The 23,603-nt window shown below is 41.2% G+C and overlaps 1 protein-coding gene across 4 annotated transcripts in view; it reads left to right on the forward strand.

Moving 5' to 3' along the window:
* Nucleotides 1-248: 248 nt before the first annotated feature.
* rnf34b (ring finger protein 34b) overlaps nt 249-23,603 on the forward strand; it is a 28,480-nt gene continuing 5,125 nt past the window's right edge. The window contains exons 1-7 of one of the 4 annotated variants that reach the window (XM_074690806.1): nt 249-396; nt 7,222-7,440; nt 15,798-16,307; nt 20,404-20,466; nt 21,687-21,888; nt 21,973-21,996; nt 22,149-22,190. In XM_074690806.1, coding sequence (XP_074546907.1) covers nt 391-396; nt 7,222-7,440; nt 15,798-16,307; nt 20,404-20,466; nt 21,687-21,888; nt 21,973-21,996; nt 22,149-22,190 — 1,066 coding nt within the window. In that variant the 5' untranslated portion in view covers nt 249-390. Of the gene's footprint in view, nt 397-5,643; nt 5,882-6,641; nt 6,736-7,221; nt 7,441-15,797; nt 16,308-20,403; nt 20,467-21,686; nt 21,889-21,972; nt 21,997-22,148; nt 22,191-23,603 lie in introns of those variants that run through there. The other 3 variants (XM_074690807.1, XM_074690805.1, XM_074690808.1) reach the window with 3 other exon arrangements.

Below are 23,603 nucleotides of genomic sequence, written 5' to 3' on the forward strand. Positions count from 1 at the left end.
AAAATAAAAATATGGTGCTTTATCTCCTTTCAATATCAATACACGCACAGGTTAAAATCTGCTAATTCACCACAGAATAACCCGAAGCTGTGAAAATAGCATGATGCGTCTGTCATCCTCACACATGCGTTCCTTTGCACGCGCACTGACCGCCCACTCCGGCGCCCTGTGTCCACGCGGATTGGCTGCTAAAGATACCAGCTCCTGGGCGCGTGCTGTGGTTGGCTGCGGCTCTGCTTGCCATTACGTTATGCTTACTCCATACACACAGGCAGGCAGGCAGGCAGGCAGCTGTAGAGGAGAGGGAAGACGTAATGGTTTGATTCCCTGTGCACTTGCGATGGTCGTCGTCCTGACATTACTCGGCAGATTCCTCGAACGGGAGGTGCAATGAAGGTACGTGACTATTCCGCGGTTTGTTGATGGTGTGGTTTCAAACGCAGATATCTGGTGTTTTCTGCTGCAGGGTGTCCTCCATCCTAATGTCAATTAATCGTGTGCACTTGGACGGGATTAAATCAACAGGCTTGCGTCTTTACGCCTATTTGAATTTCTCTCCTTCATATTTCCCCCTTTCTGCCTTTACGACACTGTCACAGTTTGAGGGTTTTTTTTTTTAATTTCCTGGCGAGCGTGCACCCTGGCAAGGCTTCCCCTGCGTCTCCAAGCGTCCCGATAAACAGTAGGTACAGTGTGTAGCCTTTTAATGAGCCTACTTTGACCCCAGTGTGATAGTTCAGTGGACTAAAGCCGCTGCAGCGACGTCCATTCATCGTCAGGCTCTAATCCGCTCTAATGAGATCCAGACAGAGAGTGGGAGAGAGTGAGGGGATGTTTGGGGGATGTCTCGGTGTGATCAAGAGAGATTCACGTCTCAGGTCCAAAGTGAGCTGTGTCAGGAGTCTCCCTCTGCTGTGTGAGAAGTGTGTGTTTGTGTTTGTGTGTGTGTGTGTGTTTGTGCTGCAGCACAGAGAGGGGAGAGGAAAAGCAGGTGATGATGCTGTCTGGCAGCTCCAGCTCTGAGGACTGATAACGATGAAGATGATGGCGATGATGTCATTGGTGGTGCTGTGGTGGCGGCAGGTTTGTGGAGACGGTGAAAGGTGAGGTGGAGGCAGGGCCATAAATACAACCTTCATCATCATCATCACCATCACTATAGTGAACAAACAGGAAGAATACAAGGGTACCTGCATCAGTGTGACTCATTTTGCATGCAAACCCCCATTAAATCAAGAGATGCAACAAAATTAAGCAAGCATGTCCCATAATCCATGTCCTGAGTTTAGTCTAAAGTGTGTGTGCCTCTCTGAGACCTTAAGGTTGGCTTCTTTTCACAATGAAAGTTTGTAATTTATGTGCAAGGACAGAGGGTTTCCCCAGAGCAGCAGCTGCAAGCTAAGTAGCTGGCTGCTCCGCTCAGAGTAGTCCTATAGATTTTAAATGTGGATACTACACAACACAGGATAAAAGTGTGCATTATGACATATGTCAATTTTGCATATTTCCTCTCCATTGTAAGAAACAAACAAAATCATTTAATTGATTTGATCATATGGTGATCTGCTTGTGCGTAAAGCTCCTGTTTCTTTATCTTAACAGTGTTTCACTTGGAGATCAGCAGCATATGAGTATATAAGCTACCTTTCCAATCAAAGGTACCTTAAGAGTAATTGCCACTAGCATTACAGTAAATTTCTTCAGCTTCCAAAATGAAACAAATCTTCTTTTATCATTTAAGTAGAAACAAACACTGTGTTTTGTCTGCAGTCGTCTACTGCTAGTGTGATTTATTTTGTGTGCAGCGAGGTCAAGCATTTGTCATTCGACGAGGGCAGCCCGGTTCATTTTCCTGAGGCCCATCATCATTACTCAGTGTGTCCTAGGGAAACAAAATGGACGAGATGTTTTATTGACTAATCTGGTTTAAATTGAAAAGCAGCTTTTTGGCCCCTGTGTGTTAGTGAAAGTGTTTACGTGCATTTACTGTATGTGAAACAGGAGACTCTCTGTACAGTTTGTTATCAGTGCCATTTTAATCAGGGTTGGATGATTGGATGGTGATGTTAGATTTCTGTTGCTTTCAAAAGCCTCTCTCTTTAATTCACTGGCACATCCTGAACATACTCAAAGATCCCAGACACGTCAGATGATTCTTCTTTCTTGTGCTGTGAACGAGCCTTGTCCCGTTTCAATATTACAGGACGCTCTGTGCAGTAGCATCACATCTCTCTTTATTAATGCACCAAAAGAAATCTCCAGGCTAAACCCTCTCCTGTCTTTGCTGTAAACTGAGTGAATCTGCAGAAACAAATCCAAACTTAGCCGGTGGCAGCTTGAGTTTTATGTGCACATCTCTCCGGACGTCTGCGCTTGGCGTCTGCAGGCTGCGGCAGACATCAGTGAAGTGTTTATATAGGTCAGATTTAGAGAAATTATTCACTTGTTTCTGTTCTGGAGGCTAAAAAAAGACACTTATGAATAAGTTCATTCCAAGTGTCAACATTACTCTCAGGACTTAAGAGTGAAGCAGCTGAATTTCTCTATCTGTCTCAGCGTGAGTGACAGTGTGATGCCAGGAAAGACAAAGAAATCAGGGAGACAGAGACTGTGGCTAGTTTGTTTGGTATCTGCAGTAAACTCTCGATAGATATACTGACTGTATGCACTACAGGATTAAAAATTAGTTTTAGCCATGATACAGAGTTAAATTGAGATTTTTTGAGAAGTGTTTTTATTCTTCTTAGGGCATAAAAAGTGTTCTCCTTTTTTCATTTTTTTTGCTAATATTTTTCACAATATTGCACACATTAATCAGAGGGTTGAATAGCCTATCAAATACAGAGGCATAATGTGTAAAATACATCAAAATATTTTGTAAGGCTTAAACAGAAAAAAATAATCAGGGAGTTAACAAAAACACAAGTTATTTAATTTTTACATTAAGGTCACACTGTTTTATGTTGAATGCTCAGGGACATGTAGTCTGCCTGAGTGGACATGTCAGTATCTTTCTGAAAAAAAAAAAAAAAAAAAGATGAAATTTTTTTCTAATTCCCATAAATGAAAAAACAGCAAAGGAAAAATCTTGACACAAGCTTTCACATTTCATGCATTAGAAATTTAAACCCAATGTAATGTCATTAACACTGAAATGAGAAGTATGTTTTAATGAATTCGGGTACCTAATGATTATTGTTACCAACAATGAGCTTTGTAATGCAGGGATTTATACACAGAGCAGCATCAGAAAGCCTGCTGTGAGTTTTAAATGTATTTCATCTTTTGTTTTTACCTATGGAAAAGCTCACACTGGTGAATTTCAGGTTAAACTTATTTCAAATTCAGCACTGTCAGTGCTCTGTACTTTACTTTATTAAAAGGAGGCTTTGAAATCATATTGTTCTGTTTATTTAACTTGCAGAAGGACATCTATGTTTAATTGGATTCAGAGCAGAAGTAAGACTCAGCTGAAAACTGAGATTACAGGAGGTAAAATGCAGGAGTGACCAGGCTGATGGGCTTTGATGTCACTGCAATTAAAAATCATCAACAAAAGATCATTGGACAGACCAGAGCATAGTTAAAGCAACCACGGCCACAATGGAAGCAAGTGGGGGTGCACTGCTCACAATATTCTGGCCGATCACTGATCACCCATCTTTAAAAAGCCTGACCTGACAATACGGATTTTTATTTTTCATTTTTTTAACTGACAGCATATATAAGAGATAGACCGATATATGGATTTTTCCAGGCTGATTATTTGTAGCCAAGGAGGCCGACAACTGATATTTGAAGCCAATATTAATTTGCAGTCAAAGTGCAAATATTGGTGTCAAAATTTTGAACTACAAACTCCAACACTTAACTTAATTCAAATACCTTTAAGGATGAGTTCATTAAACAGCTCCCAGGCTTAGCAGCATGTTTTATAAAGTTAAATGAAAACTTAAAAAAATAAATAGCTAAAGTTTTCTACAGTAAATAAAGTTTTCAAATATTTCTACGTAACTGTAATAATTGTAATAACTGCACTGCTGATTGGCTGTTTCCCAAGCCATGGCTCTGCTTGTAACCAATCAGATGGTACTGTGGGTGGGACAGTGCTGGGGACTGAGTAGTGACTGCAGGCAGCGGAGCGGCTGCATCAGAGCCGCAACAACAAAGTTTGAAATTTGTTTCTTATCGGCCATCGGATTAGAAAAAAGGCCGATGTAGATACTATCCTTAGCATAAACCTTTAATGTTCCAATCTTATTTTATTGAAAATCATTGATCAATACCTGTGAAACAATAAACTCTTTGTGTTTTAACTTAAACAACCAACAAAGTGTCCTGAATTTTAGGTCTTAGAGCAAAAAGCAACAATGGCTGGCAGTCAGACCTTCCTGGAGGATCAGTTTTATATGTAAGGTAGGCCGATCACCGATCACCGATCCCTGATCCCCCAAAATTAAGGAAATCTGCACTGATTGATCGGCTGGCTGTAGAAAGACCAGGAACCACATGCACACCAAGCTTAAAAGAACAGTTAAATAACATATTTACTGCCTGGTTCAAAAATCAGCTCAGATATGAAATGTTAGTTTCACTATTGTCACACTGAACAGAGGGTGATTTTTCTTCTAACTTTGCGGTTCAGAACATAAAGGATCACAAGTTTGTCCAATCAGAGGCACAGCTCAGCTCACGTGACTGACAGGCACCCTATAGCTGTCAGGAAGCTCAAAGCCTGCGTCATCATGTCCAGTATGGCCCAGTCCAACGACTGGCTTCATTTCACTGTATCAGGAACAGACGGGTGACGTCGTAGAGGATACGTCCATGTTTATACAGCCTATGTTTAAAACATATATTCCCTTCAGGGCTCAAACACCTGACCTACAGCTATTCACCTCACACTCACACCCCAGTGACACCCACAGGAGGTTGAATAACTAAATAAATAACTTATATTAAAGAATTTTTACATCTGTTATTTTCTGAAAAAAATAATCCAGACTTCATTTCCTACAAGCCTCTAATCCCCACACGGCCAGATTGTAATAAAGGCTTTCAGATATGGTCAAAACCTGAGCAGAAACGGTTTCATTAACCTCAAAGACACCATCAAGAAGACTTCAGAAAGCCAGCTCATCCACAAAGCACAGAAACCAGTCAAATAGTTCATGAAGCTGTTTGAACAAAGGTAAAAACTCCTCTTTCTTGTAGTCAGACATAATTCTGTTCTTGTCTCAACGTGACCCATTTCTGCTCCTTCTCTGTCCCAAATGGTTCAACTCCATCTCTATTTTGATTCAATTTTTGAGCTCTGTTCCTCGAAAGCAGATTTTATGAGGTCAGATCGCTGTTTGTCCACATGAGGCCTGCTTGTTGACTTCTTCTGTATAAATCTGTGCCTCAGTGACTCTCCCCCTCCTCTCGCAGTTTGTTGATGTGCACACTGAAGGCTGCTGGCAGCTCCTGTTTGATGTTAAAAATCCAGCAGCAACGTGAGAAATATCTCAATTATTCCGTCACTCAGAGCGTCCGGAGGTGACTAGAAGGACAAATACATAAATACAGAATAGTTTCCCCCTGGAGGCGCTGCGTAAGTGATGAAGCCTTGGAGGGGGAATAAAAGCCACGAGGAAGGAGAAAAACAATGTCCATGTGATGTTTGCTGGTGTCGCTTGTTTGTTCGGGACTCCCTGCCTGCAGAGCTTACAGTGTGCTAATTGAAGCGACAGAGGGAACTCGTGCTGCTGGCTCACAGCCACACAAGTCTGGTTTCATGGGCAGACTGCAGCGGACGCCGTCCTGGAGAACACAGTAAATATTCCTTTTAGTGGCTTTCTACTGGAGGCTGTGCCGGACGTCTTAAGGAGCTGAACATCAGGTCAAGTTAATACTGAGGGCAGATAATTCATCTTGTTTAGGAAGACTGTTCTGTGTGGGTATGAAGCTAAAGCGTGTGTGTGAAGGATTTTAGGCGTATAATGTGAAATATTACTGATGAAACATTTACGGATTAGCAGAACATGAATGTTAAAGTCATTTATGAGGCAATGATTCCAACATTTACTGCCTCCAGCTTTCTAAGTTGACGTTCTGTGCTCTTTTTGTCTCACTGTTAATTAAATGAGGCTTTTATTTTGACAGGACAGGCTATTCTAAAAATGCCACCAAAGCATCCAACATTTCCAGCGTAAGGACAGATTTAACCTTTAAAAATCAACCCTGGCCGCCTCGGTGCTGCAAAAGGGAAAACCTGCCCCTCCTCCTCCTTTTTGTCCTCTTCCTCCTCCTCACCGTGACTCCACATATAGTGTCCCGTTCCTGTGCTTACATAAGCACTCCCTAAGCAGATGGGTGAGGTCAGATCACAGGGTGTTTGTGACAAGTCAGAGCAAAGAAGAGATGTGGCACTGCCCTGTGAATTCCATTGTTTCTCCCCCTCCTCCTCGCGCAGGGCCGGAGAACACAGAGGGCGAACATTATGCTCATGTCAGCTATTGATTCTGCAGGCCGGAGGAAGAGGAGGAGAAAGGAGGAGGAGGAGGGGGGACAACAGAAGACATATTCTCTTCTCTCAGTTCTTCCCCCCTCCCTCCGTCCTCATCAGTATGCTCCAAGGAGTCGTTGCTCCCATCACGCCATCTTTGCTCCCTGCGTCCGGCCGGCCTCGTGGTCAGGAAACACGTCTCTGAATGCTCACTTTAACTTCTCTGGATGAGGAGACTCACCGAGGATGTAAATGCATCATAACGTCCACCACAAAGTATTTGTCTGCTTCTTTCTGGGCAGCAAACCATGCAGCGGCTGACTGAGGAATTTAACCGGAGCCCTCTTTGGAGATTGTCATTAATAGGAGCTTTTAGAGTCTACTTTAGTCTAATTATCTCTAACCTCACAGGCTGGTAAAGAGCACTCTCAATAATGTGCTGCACGTTATCTCTGCGCCCTTTCTCTAACTCATTCATTTTCTGAATGAGACTGACTCTGCTTAAGCTGTTTTTATGTCACTGAGCAGAGAAAGGTGTGATATCACAGCATTGTGAAGGGAAGTAGTAGTCAATAGAAACTTGAACACATTGGACAAGAAGTCAGCGAGTGGCTCAATTAGCATGATAAAGATAAAATGAAACATATTCATAAGACTTTGTGTTCACAAGATCGTCTCCTCTCTTTGAGTTTGAAAAGTATCTAAAAGTGTTTCTCCCTCTGTGTTGTTTGCAGGCGGGGGCCTCGTCCATGTGGGCGTCATGCTGCGGGCTGCTGAACGAGGTGATGGGCACGGGCACGGTGCGGGCGCAGCAGCCGGGGTTCGGAGCAGGGGCCGGGCCCTTCCGCTTCGCCCCCAGTGCTGGGTACTCCACCTACCCCCCCACCAGCTCAGGGAGCGCCGGACAGCTGTGCAAGGCCTGTGGACTGGCATTCTCTGTCTTCAGACGCAAGGTAAACTTTTTTAGGCGTTTTTTTGATACTTTTAGGGGCTGTTTACACAACAACGGTTTTAGGGTGAAACACAAAAGTTTTGTTGCATTTCAGCCTTGCGTTTACACGGAAACGGCGTTTCAGCCGACCTAAAACGCAAACTTTTGAAAACGGCCTCCAGGGTGGGATTTTTCTGAAACGCTCCTGACACCATTGCCGTGTAAACAGTAAGCCGGCGTTTTCAGTGGAAACGCTGACATCACACTCTGCCTCGCGCACGCGCATACAACAGGACAACAGTACCATTGTTACGATCCTTGTGAACTACCGTGTTGTGCTTGTGCTGCTGAATCTGCTGACTGTCTTTCAACAAAATGTGCATCTTTTGCTTCACTTTTTAACTTAGTATTCCCCAATACACCAGATGACCAGCTCAACTCTACTTCGGTGCAGATCTCCCAAAAGCAGCTTCTGGACAAGGCAATTATAGCACCACCTACAGGCCTGGCATGCTTACTACAGCATTTTCAGTCCCTCAGCGTTTCCGTGTAAACGTAGATTTTCTTCACTGCGTTTTCACTGCGTTTTGGCGTTTTCAGATGAAACGTTGACATGTAAACGGGGCCTTAGTTCCTGGTAAAACATTCCCAGGTACTACATGGTTCCAGTGACTTGTTGTTTGTCTTGGTTTTCCACCACGGTCCAAAAACCAATGACTGAAAAAGTCGGTGATGTATAGAAAAAAAAATAATTGCAACACACTGTAAGACCGGTAGAGGGTGGTACAACAACAAAAGCAAAGTCCATTCAGTCAAAATGACACCAGTAGAGCTGTTTCAGGGGTAAATTGACCCCAGAACTAAATTTAGACTCTTGTGGTGGTCAAAATGCTTATAAAACAAGCGCTAGTGACAAAGCCATCGTCTGCTGAAGTTGTTTCAAAAAGCTCAAAGCAGCCTTGGCAGGCTAACACTTACCACTCTTCTATCTCCAGCATGAAGATGGCAGAGATCTTAGCGGTGTGTCAGCTTAAAAAATGAGAACAGTGCAGAATGTTACCTTCTTTAACAGTTTTAGATTATCATTCATTACTTCCCATATCCACTGACACGTTCAGCTGGAGGTCTCCAGTTTACAGGGTCACTCTTTAAACTGGAACACCGGGAGCTCACAGACGCATTCACACTATCAGGCTCAAAGAAGACCATTGTTCAGAAGTTTTTAAACCAAGCCAATCACAGCTGTGTGTGATCTTATAGCAAATCAAACACTGTAGGTGCTCCACCATGTGTTCAGCTGGCATGCCCCACCCCCAAAAGTTCCTGGACAAAAAGATAATCCCTCCTAGGCAGGGCTGTTTTCTGGGGTAAATTTATTACCTCAGAACTAAATTTAGACTCTATTTCCACCGGTTGAAAAGCACCTTTTGTACATCATCAAATACAAACTTAACTCTCCATCCATCAGTGCTGAGCATCTCTACTCTGGATTCCCTTCTCGTCAGCGCTCTGAAAACCATTGTGCAGAGAGGCAACCTGCTTCAGTAATCCCTCACAGCCAAGGTTTAGTCAGCTGTTTTTTTTTTCATGTCTGAATTATGTAATCATTGCGTGCTCTTGTGAGCAGGGACTGTGGTGCATTCAAGGAAACACCGGCATTCATAACGACTGAGTCATTTGTTAAACAGGGACCTCCAAATGATAATGAGTGCAGCGAAGAGTGGAATGAAAAAATATAAATCTCTTGTTTTATTTTTTAACTCCTTGCATAGATACAGAAACATCCTGTTAGAAGAAAAATCAAAGATGGCCAGTGTTGAGTAAACTCTTTTATCCTTTGTTTTATAAAGTTTTAATCAAAGAGACACCTTTGGAAATGTAAACAAGCTAGCTTACAATTTCTAGTGACGTTAGCAAACCAATTTGCTTCAAAGCCACAATTTAATCACACCACATACTCTGAATCTAATGTTGTGATTCAGTCAGTGAAAAGGCTTTCATGTGCAGAACCAGCAGCTAAGAGTTAAAAGCTTAAGCTGCAGACTTGGAAGCCCCAGAGCTACTACAGCAATGTTCACATCATAGGACTTCCCGAATCAATCGAAGGCCCATGACCAACTGCCTTTTTCTCCATGTTGACCCAACTTCTTGGTGGAAAAACATCCTGTTAAGACTGAATGGGGATGAAATAGAAATAGACAGCTGGCCTACCCTTTATCACCTCAGTATCACACAGACCACATGGACTTTTTTGTTGTGTTGTCCTTAAAAGAGTCAGTGGTTATGCCCAGAAAGCTCATCTCCTCTTCTTCAGGGACTGTTTGAATTTTCTGCTTGCTCAAATTATTGAGAAGTTACGGTAGTTTGAATTCCACATACCAATCCGTGTCACAGGTGACACCACCTGAAGAAAAAGAGTTAATGAAACACCAGGATGATCATGTTTGGTCAGTTTCATAAATACAAAGAAGAAAAGATGCTCATATTGATGGAGAAATCGATTAAAGTAAGTTAATCTTTATTTGCATCTATTTATTGACCAATCACCTATCAGTGGTCCATGAAAACAGCCCATATGGAGAGCAATTCACTAAAATTGTATCTCAGCTCCCACCCACAGTTATCCATCCACATTTTGTAAACAGATGCTGCTAGCAAGAGCAGCTTACAAACCATCCTTTAACTCTTGCAACAGATCTAGTTGGTGTGGTTGCAAGCATGGGTACAGATTTATGTTTGTGGGTTAGGGTTGGATGCTCAAAATGTACACGACTGCCACTTTGATAAAGCTGCTAAAATGTCTGTGTATACGCATATTGTTAACCGGCATAAATGCACAAATGCACACATAAACAGACGCACACACACATTATAGCACACATGGACACATGGACACAGTCACGTTCTCCTGCGAACTTTATGTGTGACACTAACAAGATTTTTTACTTCTTCTTGTGATATTTAATCAGAATACAGTTTAGGCAATAAGAAATACAAAAAACAACTCCCCAGAGACTAGATAGCTGGACAGTGAGCTGTACTTAAAGGCATCAGAAGCGGAGTTGTCTGCGGTTCTGAAATGTGATGCTGTAAATCATGACATGTCAATGTGCAATTTATCAGCACCTGCAATGTTAACATGAGTTTGGATCAATCAGTTCTGGTCTTACTGCTTACTGTGGAGCTTTGAGGAGATAGATTTATAAAAATAAAAATGTTTACATCCACACACAATAGAAAAGTGATGCCCGCTGCATTGGCATGATTGGCACTCTTCGCGAGTGCTAAGGCCCCAAAGCACCCACAGATTTGGTGTCTATGGTTGCAAGAGATGTTTAGATTTCCTACCTAGAATGCATCAGAAATGATCAGTCTGACCTCCATTCAACAAACAAACAGCATATTTCCTTCTCCCTTGAGGACAAACTTGACCAAGAGTTTTTCTTTAAACAAATCTGCTTCATGATGTTATTTTTTCCTCCAAGTACATCACAAATAAGCAGTTGCACTCTAATGAACTGAGCTATAGCAGCCTCTGTGTGACTTCCTATCTACAGCGAAACTGAGACTCACCAGAAACAGATGCCAGGGGCTGGATTAAACCCAGAAATGATGGTGTTTATTTTGAGAAGGTAGCGAGAGATTTAGCTTCGTTTTTGATGTGAGCAGCCTCATGGTTGATTATTGGACTAGGAGGAAGCCTTGGTTGGAAGTCTTTTAGCACTCACTAAAAGAAATTACAGAGAAGCTAGCCATCATTTCTAAAGGAGTATAACACGTCAGTGCTTAAAAATAATTCAGTGTCAGTGTGATTTTAGTGCAGTTATTTTAAGTATTTCTAGTCAGTGCCGCTCAAAAGTCCTAACCTCATATCAGTATTTACACACAGCTGCACCTTTTACTCTTTCTCTTTGAAGTGGATCTTTAAACCCAAACAGCCATGTGTTTGCTCTTTGTAATCAGGACTGTCTCGTTGATGATGTGCAGAAACACCAGCTGAAAACTCACACCGTACATATTCACCGTGGCATTTCAGCGTGTCAGGGTTCAACAGCAGAGTGTTCCTGTCTGTCAGTGAGACGCTCAGAGACACTGAAGAACCGCTGCGGTTTCCTCTTAGATCACTTTCTCCACACACCGCTACTGACACACACACACACACACACACACACACACACACACACACACACACACACACACACACACACACACACACACACACACACACACACACACATATTAGTGTGTCAGCGTGATATTTTCACAGTGTTAAAAAAGAGAAGCTGGTGGGATTATCAACAAATGATTGAAGAAAAGTCTGTGTTGTGGTGTGAAATCTGCTTCTGGTGGACCGGAGTGATAAGAGAGTGTTCAGAGCTGTGCTGACCTGCTTTCCGCGCATTTCAAGTGTCAATCTACTCACTGCTCTCTATCAGGAGACCGTGTGGAGACAGGGAAATGTCAAACATCACCAGGAGCTGTACAGAGATTTCTTTCCTGTCTTTATTCTTTCTAAGAAAACGACAGAGCACACAGGATGTAGGACGAGGTTTCTGATGTGCTCCTGGTTTCTCGCGCTTTTCTTTAAAACAAGGATTCACTTGGGGTGACAGACTTTAGGGAAACCATGGTAACAACTTTGACAGTTTAGGTATAGTTTAAATACATATTCCAACATTCATAAATGTATTGTCATAATGTTATCAAAGTCATTATTTACCACCAACCAGTCGACAGACCTTGAGTCTGAGTCATATCTTCAGTGTTCCAGTCAGGATCGAGTCAAAGTCGCCAAAGGAGGATTTAAGGAGAGTCAGAGTCGACTGTGTGAGACTTAAGGATGTGGAAAGAAAATTCAGATCCTGACGATCCCGTTGTCTTCCTGTAGGTTTAGATCTTAAATGTGGTTGCAGCACTTAGTGTCATGCAGGAATACATCCTGCACACAACAATACCTGCTATCAGCAGTTTAACTGACGAAACATCTTGGACCCCATTGTTGGGTCTTTTTAGAGGCTAACATCAGCTAGCAGCATGCTAACAGTAACATTATCGACAGGTTACTTAAGACCCTCTCCTACTCTTCAGATGTCCATTGAAGTTTAAAGTTCTTCTGTTGCTTTGTTTCAGTGATTCTTTCCCGTATTACTTACGTTGAACTGCTCTTGTTTGCATTTACAGTAAAACCTTTGAAATTAAACCATAATTTCTGTCACTTATGTTAGGGATGCACGATATTATCGGCACAATATCGGTATCGGTTGATAAAAGCTTAAAAACACGTTTATCGGTATCGGTGTGAAAATTTGTGCCGATAGGCACAGCCGATAAGTTGCTATTCAGTTAGGATTATTATTATTTTCCATCTGAAAAATAAGCTCCTTAAATAAAATGTAGCACTTCATTTATTTGCACTGCAGAGCTCTGTGTCTGTCACCAGGTTGTTACAGTAGCTCTAAAATAATCAAATGCAACTTGGTTATGTTTAAAAATGCATTGTACATTTAAAGTTAATGTGATCTAAAGACATTATTTTTCTGTATTTCAATACTGAATGTCTTGAGTTTGAAAAATTAATACATTTCTTATTTATGGTAAAATCAAATGTATTTTGTCTTGTTTTATGTGTGTTTCTTAAACAAATAAGACCGTCACAATAAGAGTAACATACAAATTCCAGTACAGGATAAACTTTCTTAACTCTGAAAAAAACAAACAAACTTGTGTATCGGTATCAGCCAGAAGGGGTTTCGATATATCGGCATATCGGATATCGGCAAAAATCCAATATCGTGCATCCCTAACTTATGTGGATATCCTGGCAGCAACTGTTGCTAAATGAGATAGAAAGCAGTCGGGAAGTTATAAAAACTGCATTTCAGTGAGTGTCCACCAGAGCCCGACCGATATGGGCTTTTTGGGGCTGATGCTGACACTGATACTGGGGGCAAAAAAAAGCTGATATCCCATATATCGACCCATATCCGATATATCGGCTGATATATATAATACATTTATTGACATACAAATGATATATACTATATATAAACACAAATTATTACCAGCTATTGAAAAGTTCCATCTACCATTAAATGCGTGGGACTAAACTAGACTTTAAGTAACAATGTAGCTGCTTTCAAAACGTGCAATAAATACAATTACAACAAAGTACATTGAAACAAAAAATAATTTCAATGAAGACAATAACTTGTTTGTTTATAAGCCAAGGTTAATCCTGCATGACATTATGAAGTGAGACGCTGTGTAATAGCCTTATATTAATGGTGGACATGGAGGGTAACAGTTGCATAATTCATAGATCGTTGTTCTACAAAGATGCAATACTCTTATATTAGATAATGGTGGACATCATGTGTGAATTAAAAGTTGCAAAAGGGGGCTCGGGTGGGCTCTAGTGTCCACTAGAGGCTGGTTGCAGAAACACTTGAGACAAATCACAGCCCTAATGCAGACTTCAGTTTGAGTGCTGGACTGAAATACGACAAAAATCTAAGAAACTACATTGAGACCAGATTTATCATCTTTTCCCAAATATAGGCATGCACTAATATGAAAATTTTGGCCAATACTGATACCCGATATAAATATTACTGTTATGGCCGATAACCAATATTTACTGATATAAATATTGGTTAAAAAAAAAACTGAGATAATGTGTTGAGGTAGTTCAGAGAGAAAGAGTGGCGTGATTGTGAGAAAAGACGACCATGGAGAGGATCAAAGGATGGAGTGCCGGAGATAAACATGATCAAAAAAGTACATTTTGTCTGTTTTTTTGGATCAAAAACAGGAGGAGAAACATAAAAGAAGATAGTCCATTCTTCTTAGGTAGTTTTGGTGTTTTCATAATCATAGAAAACAATTTGGGGGGGGTCTTGAAAGATCGTACAAGATGCCCTGAAAATGACTGGCAGCTGAGTAAATATCGGCCCACTTTTGTCGATATTGATACCAATATGTCGTGCACCCCCACAAAAATAAAATCTTCAAATGTTATTTTTTTCCTGTTTAGCAGAACAGCTAACTGATCTCCCGAAGTCTATGAGAGGAGATTTTAAACTGACCAAACCTGAAGTGATGCCACCCTGTGACGCTTTAAAGCGCAAAACACCATCATCATCAAAAATGCTCTGTCTTCTGAGTTTTTTCTCTCTGCCTGTGAAGTGGAGGACTCACATAAGACCACTGACAGTGTGCAAAAAAACAGCCTTATTTCAACTTTTCCACAGCAAATATTCAAAGCGAGTAACATGTTACATTGTTAAAAGACAGAAGAAGGATGTTTTGTTGTAAGGAAACAAAACTTAAACATGCACAGGACAAAAACAGCAAATAAATAATTGGTATCACTTTTCCACAGGGGGGGGCGCAAAAATCAACACACACAGAAAGTTTCTGATGGGAGCTTTAAAACAAAAGGACAGCAAACTGAAGTGGTTTTGCATCCTCACTATGTATATTAATTAAAGTTTCTGTGAGTTACCACAATGTTTATTCAATTTTGCGCCCCCTGTGGGCAAAACAGGAAATATCTTGCTAAACTGGTTCTTGAAATACTAAAATCTAATTCTTCTTTATTTTGAGTGTCTTGTGTGCAGCTCACCATGGATCTGTGAGATGAAAAGGTTTAATTTTGGCTGAATAAAAATAATAGATTTATCCAGTCTTCTTGCATACAGACTGAATGGCTTTTGTAGAGGCATCAAAAATATTTTGAGTCTGTTTCATGAGCAGCTAAAAATCCTCTCATGAGATTTTAATGGCCAATAATTGATGATTTGTTTTCTGCAGATCAGCTCGGCTTCATAAATCATGAATCAGTGCGAACACAAACATGTAGCAAAAATATGCAGAAAGATAGTGAAGCATGCAAAATGAATCCACTGATGGAGAGCTCTTTCCTCTTTGTTCCCTGATGCATTTTCCCCGTCAAACTCTTCAAAGAGTTTTTAATTCGTTTGTTAATGAATTATGACTGCGAAAAATAAGAAGTTTATGAAGAGATTTTATCACATCATGATTCTGCTCAAAGTTCATAAATTATAATCTCTCTTCACGCAGGCTGACTTAATGACAGACTGCAGGATGTACAAGAAGTCGTGTGCTGAAGATACTGATTGCTCTTTCTGATGCAAATGAGAACGTCTCTATCATTAATACAAACAGCAGCTTTGCTTCCATCATTCGGCCCATTTTTCAGCACTTTAATCTTTGAAATCACTCTCAGCAGACCGATCAGTTATTCATGAAAATTGGAGAATAAATAGTTTATTGTGCGAACACGGGCTTGCTCAAAAAAGATGAAGTTTGTGGAAAATGTTTGCTTCAACTTCTGATCACGTCTCTTTTCTCCTCCAGCACATCTGCTGCGACTGTAAGAAGAGTTTCTGCGCCCTGTGCTCGGTGCTGCAGGAGAACCTGCGCTGCTGCACCACCTGCCACCTCCTGCGCGGCACCGCCTTCCAGAGGCCGCGGCTCATGCAGCTCCGAGTCAAAGACCTGCGTCAGTACCTGCTGCTGCGCAACATCCCCACAGACACGTGCAGGGAGAAGGAGGACCTGGTGGACCTGGTGCTGTGTCATCAGGGGACGAGGGAAACCCCGAGACCTGTGATGGAGGAGGACGAGGAGGAGGAAGAAGAAGATGAGGATGAAGAGGAGGCGGATGCTCAGGAGGAGGAGGACGACGACGACGAAGGGGAGGAGGGGGAAGGGGGCGATGACGACACAGACAGTCTGCACTCGCTCCCTAACTCACAGGCGGCGACGCCTCCCCCTGCTACGCGCTCCGCCTCTGAACAGTCGGTGCTCTCCGCCTCTCAGGGAGACGTGCTCAGCCCCAGTGACAGCTCAGGGACCACCAGCCAGGTCTGTGTGTGTGTGTGTGTGTGTGTGTGTGTGTGTTACAGTCTTATTTACATCTGTCCTCATTCTATCAAAGATAATTAATTTCAAAGGTGAAATCTGCTTTTTTCACATCAGGAGATCCTCCTACAAACTGACACACACCCTCTCCTGTTTGTCTTTAGGCATCAGATGTAACTTTATTTTTTGTTTTTCCTGCTCTGTTTCTTCCTCTTATTGCTGTCCTGTGCTCTGAGGTATCTGTCCCTGAAAACCCACCACATTTGACTGTATTCTCCCTCCATTTGTACTGTTTACGCTCCAGTGTTCAGCAACATTCAAACGTGACAGCTGGAAACAGCTGTGCTAGCCATGTGTATGCCTGTGTGTGTGTGTGTGTGCGTGCGCGCGCGCGTGTATGCGGTGTGTGTGTGTGTGTGTTCAGAGCCCTCAGACTTGCCAGCATCGCGGCTTAAGCTCTTTGCCTTTTTTAGGTCGGTTACATGGCTGAGTCTGTTACGTAAGAGGCCCACAGGTTGAGAACTCCCCTCAGCGTCACAGCTGCAGACAAACAACAGAAACAAGACGGATCATCTCTGCTCTCTCCCCCTCACTCTTAATCTCTTTTCCCCACATTTCAGTTTCTGGCATATGAAGCTTGGAGAGTTCTGGGACTGTTGGTTAGGTACACCGGGAAAAAATCAAACCAATTTTCTGTTACACTTCAAGGATGACGAGGAAACTGATGTGACTCCTAGCATAAAAATCTGTCCTCTACAGAGCAGCAGGCTCCAGTTATCTACTGTTTTTACTTATTCAGCAAATCAAAGACATGCTGCATTTTAATGTTGGTCACACTTTCTTAGATTTAGCAGTTTGTTGAAGAATTATCTGTGGTATTGACAGTGTAAGCACTTTTTCAGTTTGGTAACACTGGTTCTGAAGATTAACTATTGACAACATTATTCAATTTAAAGAATATTGGTTTGGGGGCATGATGGGACAGATTTCTTCTTTGAGCACTCATGTCTCTTACAAATTTGTCTTTAAATTGAATTGATCTCTCAAACTATCTGTTCTGCTGCTCAATTTATTAAACAAATCTGCTGATGTTGCGATAGTGGATCTGTGCACTGCAAAAACTAAAATCTAAAAAAGTGTTACATATTGAGACATTGTTCTTATTTCAAGATATCAGACAAATAAATGATTCTTTAAACATCGGCAGGTTTTTATGTCATTTTCACCTTTAAATATCTTTAAATAACCCATTTTTCTGGATTAACTTGGTGAAAAATAATCAAAAACACTTGATTTGATTTTTGTGGTGTTTTAAGACTACATCAATCTGGCTGTAGTTCAGGGTTCATTTTTGCAGCTATTTTACATTCAGTCTTGGTTTCAGGCTCATTTTAGCCATTCACAGCCTTTGTAGTTTTAGTCTAGTTGTAGTTGACTAGTTTTGGTGAATAAAAAGTCAATTTTGTATTTTAGTGTTTATTCAACACTTTTATAAAAGGTCCCATATTTTGCTCCTTTTCTGCAGTTTAATATGGATCATTGATGTCTTCATGAAATGGTAGTAACATGTTTTGGTCCAAAAAGCCAATAAATCAAGCACAGCAGCATTGTTTCCAGGCTCTCATAGCCCCTCTGTCCAGAACGCTCTGATTTAGTGGGCGTGACCTTCATATGTAAATGAGCCACCGCTGATACCGCCCCGCTCTTCAGCGTCACTGAGAGTGGCGCCACGAGCTCCGAGTGCACAATGTTTAGAAAACAGTGAAGCTCATTTACCGTAACATTACAGGCTAAAACAACAGGCTAACTGCAGCTAAAGTTAGCATCCTGAAGCTAACACAGAGACGGGGGACACTGAGGAAAAGCTCTTACATGTGCTCCACAGCACACAGCATTTAAAATACTCACATTTCCAGGGTCTGAGGTTTGTTGGTGGATGGTTGGTAATGCGCCTGGATTCAGGACCAGTCTATTTACTAGCCCTCTGTTGTGTCCAAAGTTGGAAAAGCAGTCGGCCGTGAAGTGACTAGCACACACATGCACAGTTTTACTGAGTGTAGCTGGCACATTTCCTTGATAAATGAACTCTAGCCACTTAGTCTTGTCTTCTTCCGAGATAGGAGGCCTGTGCATGGAACTATATGGCTGTTTACAGCCAAGAACAAAGCAGTGATGGCTCTTCAACTTTGGCATTCTCCTCCAGCAGCAGGGAGGGGACTGGGCAGGGAGGGGGTTCGGGGGTATCTGCTCCGGTGGACCAATCAGGTCAGACTTGCTCCTGATTGGTCAAAAAGGGAATCACTGACGTCGACAAATCCCAGAAATCCAAATAGCTCGTTTTAGGTCAGGATTTTACATTCACAAGCTAAGTACAGGTTTTGTCATTAAATATCACATTTTGTGGGTTGGAAGCAAAGCCAAAGACCCACAAATTTCATTAAAAGACTTAATAAAGTGGTTTTTGCATAATACGGGACCTTCAAGCTAATCAGACATAACTTTCAGGGTTGTAGTGAAAGTTTAAAACTGCAACTTTTCAGTACCTGAACACTTTTACTTTTTAATACCCCGAGGAGGACTGTAACGAAGTACAATTACTTTAAGGATTTTAAAGCATGGACGATGTTATGAGTGGGTTCAGTCTCAGGCCCACTCTCAACTTTTATTTGAAAAGAGTTTTTAATTTTTTTTTTTAAATCAGTTTAAAAGAAACAATCCGAAATTTTGTCACTTCAAGTGCATTTTGTTTTCGTTTGATGCCATCGTGAAATGAGCAGAGTTTGGCTATCTTTTTAGCCTTTCGGAAGAAAAACAGAGTTGTGAAACATTCAGTCTTATGTTAAATGAATAGGGATAGAGAAGTACTTGCTCTTACAGCCTATGATAAATGTAAAGCTGTAGCCGTGCAGACCTCTGGTGGGTCAGATCGCTACTTTTTGTAAAAAGTTTCTTTGGCCCACCCAGGACTGAAATCCTGACTCCCTTCCTGCTTAAAAGTAAACTATTCCTTACAATACTGGGATATTAAATTTTGGGGATACTTCTTACTTTTACTCAACTGCATTTGAAAGATAAACATTGTGTTTTTTACGCCACTGTTTTTCTATCAGCTCTTGTGTCTTAGTACTTTTGCTCTGGAGTCATCTGATAAGTTTTCCTCTCTTTCCTGATATCTGTTCCCAAAAACAGAAAATTGTGAGAGTCTTGTTCTGCTTGCTGCACGTTGTCACAACATTTTCTGTCATTCAAATAATCATAACCTCAGCAGCTTGTTCAGCCTTGTCAGGGTTCTTCATCTGATACTTCAACATGTTAAAAAAATGTTAGAATAAAAAAATCAAACATTGAGTTAAAGAAACTTTGAGCTCCAGAGAGCTTTGGCACTTTTTATGTCAAAACTTCTGTTTTGGTCTCTGAGGAGTCTGATCTCAGCAAAATCCTGATGTCTTACACCTCGGCACAGAAAAATACATAAGTAACACAACGTCAGTTCAGGTCTGCTGAAACTTACTGAGACAGATGGCAGAAGAGACTTTTTACAGTGTAGAACAGCATGGTACCACATTTTTGATTCATTTCAGCTCTTTTGTTAAGCTGATAAAAGAATAAAGAGGACACATCGTCTCCTCAAAGCACACAAGCGGCTGAGATAAATAGAGCTGTGCACCAAACAGAGCCTGCTCTTTTCTGCAGCTTCATTTATTCTCCTTTCATCCAGCAAAATCCTGACCTCCACCTTCAAAGAGAATAATTAACCGCTGAGTTAAGAGCAACAACAAAGTCTCTGTTCTTTTATTAGATATCTGAAGCACTGCAATTTCAAGAATGAGGTCAGTGGGAGCCGTGGAGTTGTACTTCATCCGAGTGTTGATAGTAATATGGAGGGGGAGGAAATTATACATTTTAATCAGGCACAACAAACATGGTTGTGTGAACGAATAAAGATGTGAAAATCTGGAGACAAGATTAATTTGAGATGCTTGATTTTAACTTTCTCCATCCATAGTGTTTCAGCTGCTCATTCTTTATCGTTAATGTGATATTTGGGAGGTGAATAACTGTGAAATCATGGTTTAATTATGTTTTATGTTTTCTACAGGAGCATGAGGACACTCCTACAGCATCTCTCTTGAATCTGGAGCCAACTGAAAACATGATGGAGGTACGACACTTAAAAACTCTTTTTCCACCGAGTCGGTTCCAGTGATAGTTCTTCAGTTCTTCACAGTTGGACCGGCTCCAGAAGAGTACCAACTTCCCACTGGGCTAGAAGAAAGAGTCAAATCAGAAATATTAAAGTGTTTCCAGACATGCAGGGTTATGGGACTGTTTTAAAATTCCACTGTACTTTTTATTTATTGTTTCACGCAAAGGTTATAATAATTTCTTTGAGTGATACAAAAAAGACATTAATTTGGGTTTGATCACATTGACTTTGATAGAAACCTATCAGATCCAGTGCTGTGACAGAGACGCATCTGGTGTATTTTGGACCTGATGTCTTTCAGCTCTTCCTCTGCGGATTAACGGATGCAAAATTACAAAAAAAAAGACGATCTTTTAGCATTGTCCAAACATATGTTGACATTTAGAAAAGCAGTCCAAAATTTAATATTCCATTTACTTGAGTGGATCTTAATGAAAAGAAAAAGCATCTTTGTTAAGATCATTGTGTTTATTACTTCCGCCAAGGAGGTTATCCGTTTGTTTGTCTGTGAACAACATAACTCATAAACTTATGACAGATCTTGATGAAAGTTTCAGGAAATGTTTAAAATGGGATAAAGAAGTCATTAAATTTTGGAGGTGATCCAGATCACTGTCTGGATCCAGGATTTCTTTTCATCATTTCAGGATTCTTTATCATTGTTAGATGGGGCCGTTTTCACCATATGTGTATATAACTCCACCATAAATGGTCAGATTGCTTTGCAAAACAATACAACAAGGTACAACCCAGATCCTGGCATTATTCAAAGATATACTAAGATACTAAGATCTGTAATATGAAATATGTACTAGGTCATCATAATTTTCAACACTGTGAAGTAACAAATTATCGTAAAAAACCTGCAACTAACACCAAATTGTAGCAGACAGTCTGCTGAAAAGGAGTATAACATTAAAGTAGGACTAAAGTGTTGGTGACAATCACAATATGCTTGGTGGAGGTCTGTGCTCTCTGAGTGCTTTCCTAGTTTGTATTTGTAAATGATGCAAGTGAATCCTGACACAGAGACGTGTTAAGTGAAACTTTGGGGTGCTTTGAAAACTGTCTGTTATCAAGTTGAACCAACTCTGATCTAATAATAACAAAGCCGTGATGAGGCGTTCAGGGACCCCATTCTTCACTGGTAACCGTGTCTTTTGTGTGGATTTCAGGTTAGTCCAGCGACGCAGAGGAGGATTCGGGCCTCGCTGTCTGATCTGGACAACGAGGAGGCGATAGAAAACCTCTCGGTGCGCCAGCTCAAAGAGATCCTGGCCAGGAACTTTGTCAATTACTCGGGCTGCTGCGAGAAGTGGGAGCTGCTGGAGCGAGTGCACCGACTTTACAGAGAAGACAAGCAGAACAGGAAGTCCAGTAAGACCATCAACTTTATCAACCTTTCCTTTAAAATTTCTCCAAGATTTTTTATGATTTAAAAAAACTCTTTTTTCCTTTTAGTGGAAAATGTCAGCATTACAGCAGGTAACTATTATTTTTTTCATTTCTTATGATCTGAACAAACAGTTAACCTCCTTGTTTTACATGATTTCAATGCTGCTACTTTACATCAAAGGTCAAATTTTGTTCCCGGACTAATAAATCTTCTCTATCACTGCCCGCTTTTATCCACAAAGTGGTTGCATATCCTCCACCTCTCTGCAACAGTGGAGTTGGAGGTAAGATGTTAAAAAAAGTCACCTCAGCTCCATCTCCATCATAAAACAGCCGAGGCATGCCGAAGTATCTTCACCCACTTAGTCATTTATTTCATCCCACATGTTATCATATTACGGCCGCTCCAGTCATTGCCTCCTCTCTGATTCAGTGTGTTTGCATTCTGTCACTCCTGATTCTGTTCCAGCAAAGCATTTCATTTTATTTTGAAGGGCAGCCTCACATCCCATCATAATGCCCTCTCTGAGAGCTTTTACCTCTCAATGAGCTGTCCCAGCCATTACTCCATCGGCAGCGTGTCTCCATCAGGTGTAATCACATTATGATGCTTCCTCAAGGATCTCTTGTTGACATGAGGGGCTGGAGGATGATATTAGCTCGTAATCAGGCGAACATGCAGGGACAGCAGACAGGATGCAGATGGATTTGCTTTTTACTCATCGTAAAAGATGTGGGCAGGAGGAGGAGGAATTTGGCCACTGAGCTTTTAACAGCCATCAGACGTTTAACTCTTCTGTGCAGTGCACTGAATCATTCACTCATTGTGTCCTTATGTACATTCCTCCAGGCTTTAACCCAATATTTATCTTATTTGTGGGAGAAAAAAACAGACTATAAACTTGCAAGCAGTTTGTGCAGTGGCCCCTTGAATTGCACAAAGGTGATCCTTTTCCTGTCCACTCAAGAAAGTTGTCTGTGTACACTCGACAATCAGTTGTTTGAGTAGTGTGAAGCACAAGGTTTATTAGTTTACCTGCAGCTCCAACATGTTGTTTGTTCTGATAATAAAAGAAGCAGACGAGATCGACTCAGACATCGTAGTAGTGAGCTTTAGACAAAGAAAGCAATTATGAAGCTAGTTTCTTTACAGTAATTATTAGATTGATTCTTATAGCATAACAAGAACAGTTGGCATAAACTCCTTTTCCATTAAAAGAACCAAATGCTTTTTTGGTGCTGATGCTAATGATTAGTTGATTTTAATCACTTTTTTTTCCAAAGAACTGGCTTGGTTCTCCATCAGCAAGAAGCAAAGCTAGAGCCCCCTCATTGCATCACCGCAAAACGTCAGAACACCAGTGCATACAGCGTACACAGTGTAGAGTTGTTGTTCTTTTGGTGTGGTCACAGCCAACAGTAACTGGTGTTAAGTGTTTGAATAAACCATCAACATCAGACCTGGATAAGGCCTCAGGTTTTCGTTTGCAGACATTACAATACAGAGCTGTTCACCCAAAGATGCTTGTGCCATATGGAAGCCCACAATGTTCATTTTATGCATGCAGTGCTACTTAGATTTCACCACCATTACAAGTTGTGAATGAGAAACTCCAAATTATTACAGACGAACCACTCAGCAGGTTTTCCTTTTGAAAATGGCTTCTTACCACTCCGATCGTTGGTCACTGTAACCC

Source organism: Halichoeres trimaculatus, unplaced genomic scaffold (assembly GCF_033239565.1).
Source record: "Halichoeres trimaculatus isolate MK-OKI-2021-1 unplaced genomic scaffold, fHalTri1.1 fHalTri1_scaffold_16, whole genome shotgun sequence".
NCBI lineage: Eukaryota > Metazoa > Chordata > Actinopteri > Labriformes > Labridae > Halichoeres > Halichoeres trimaculatus.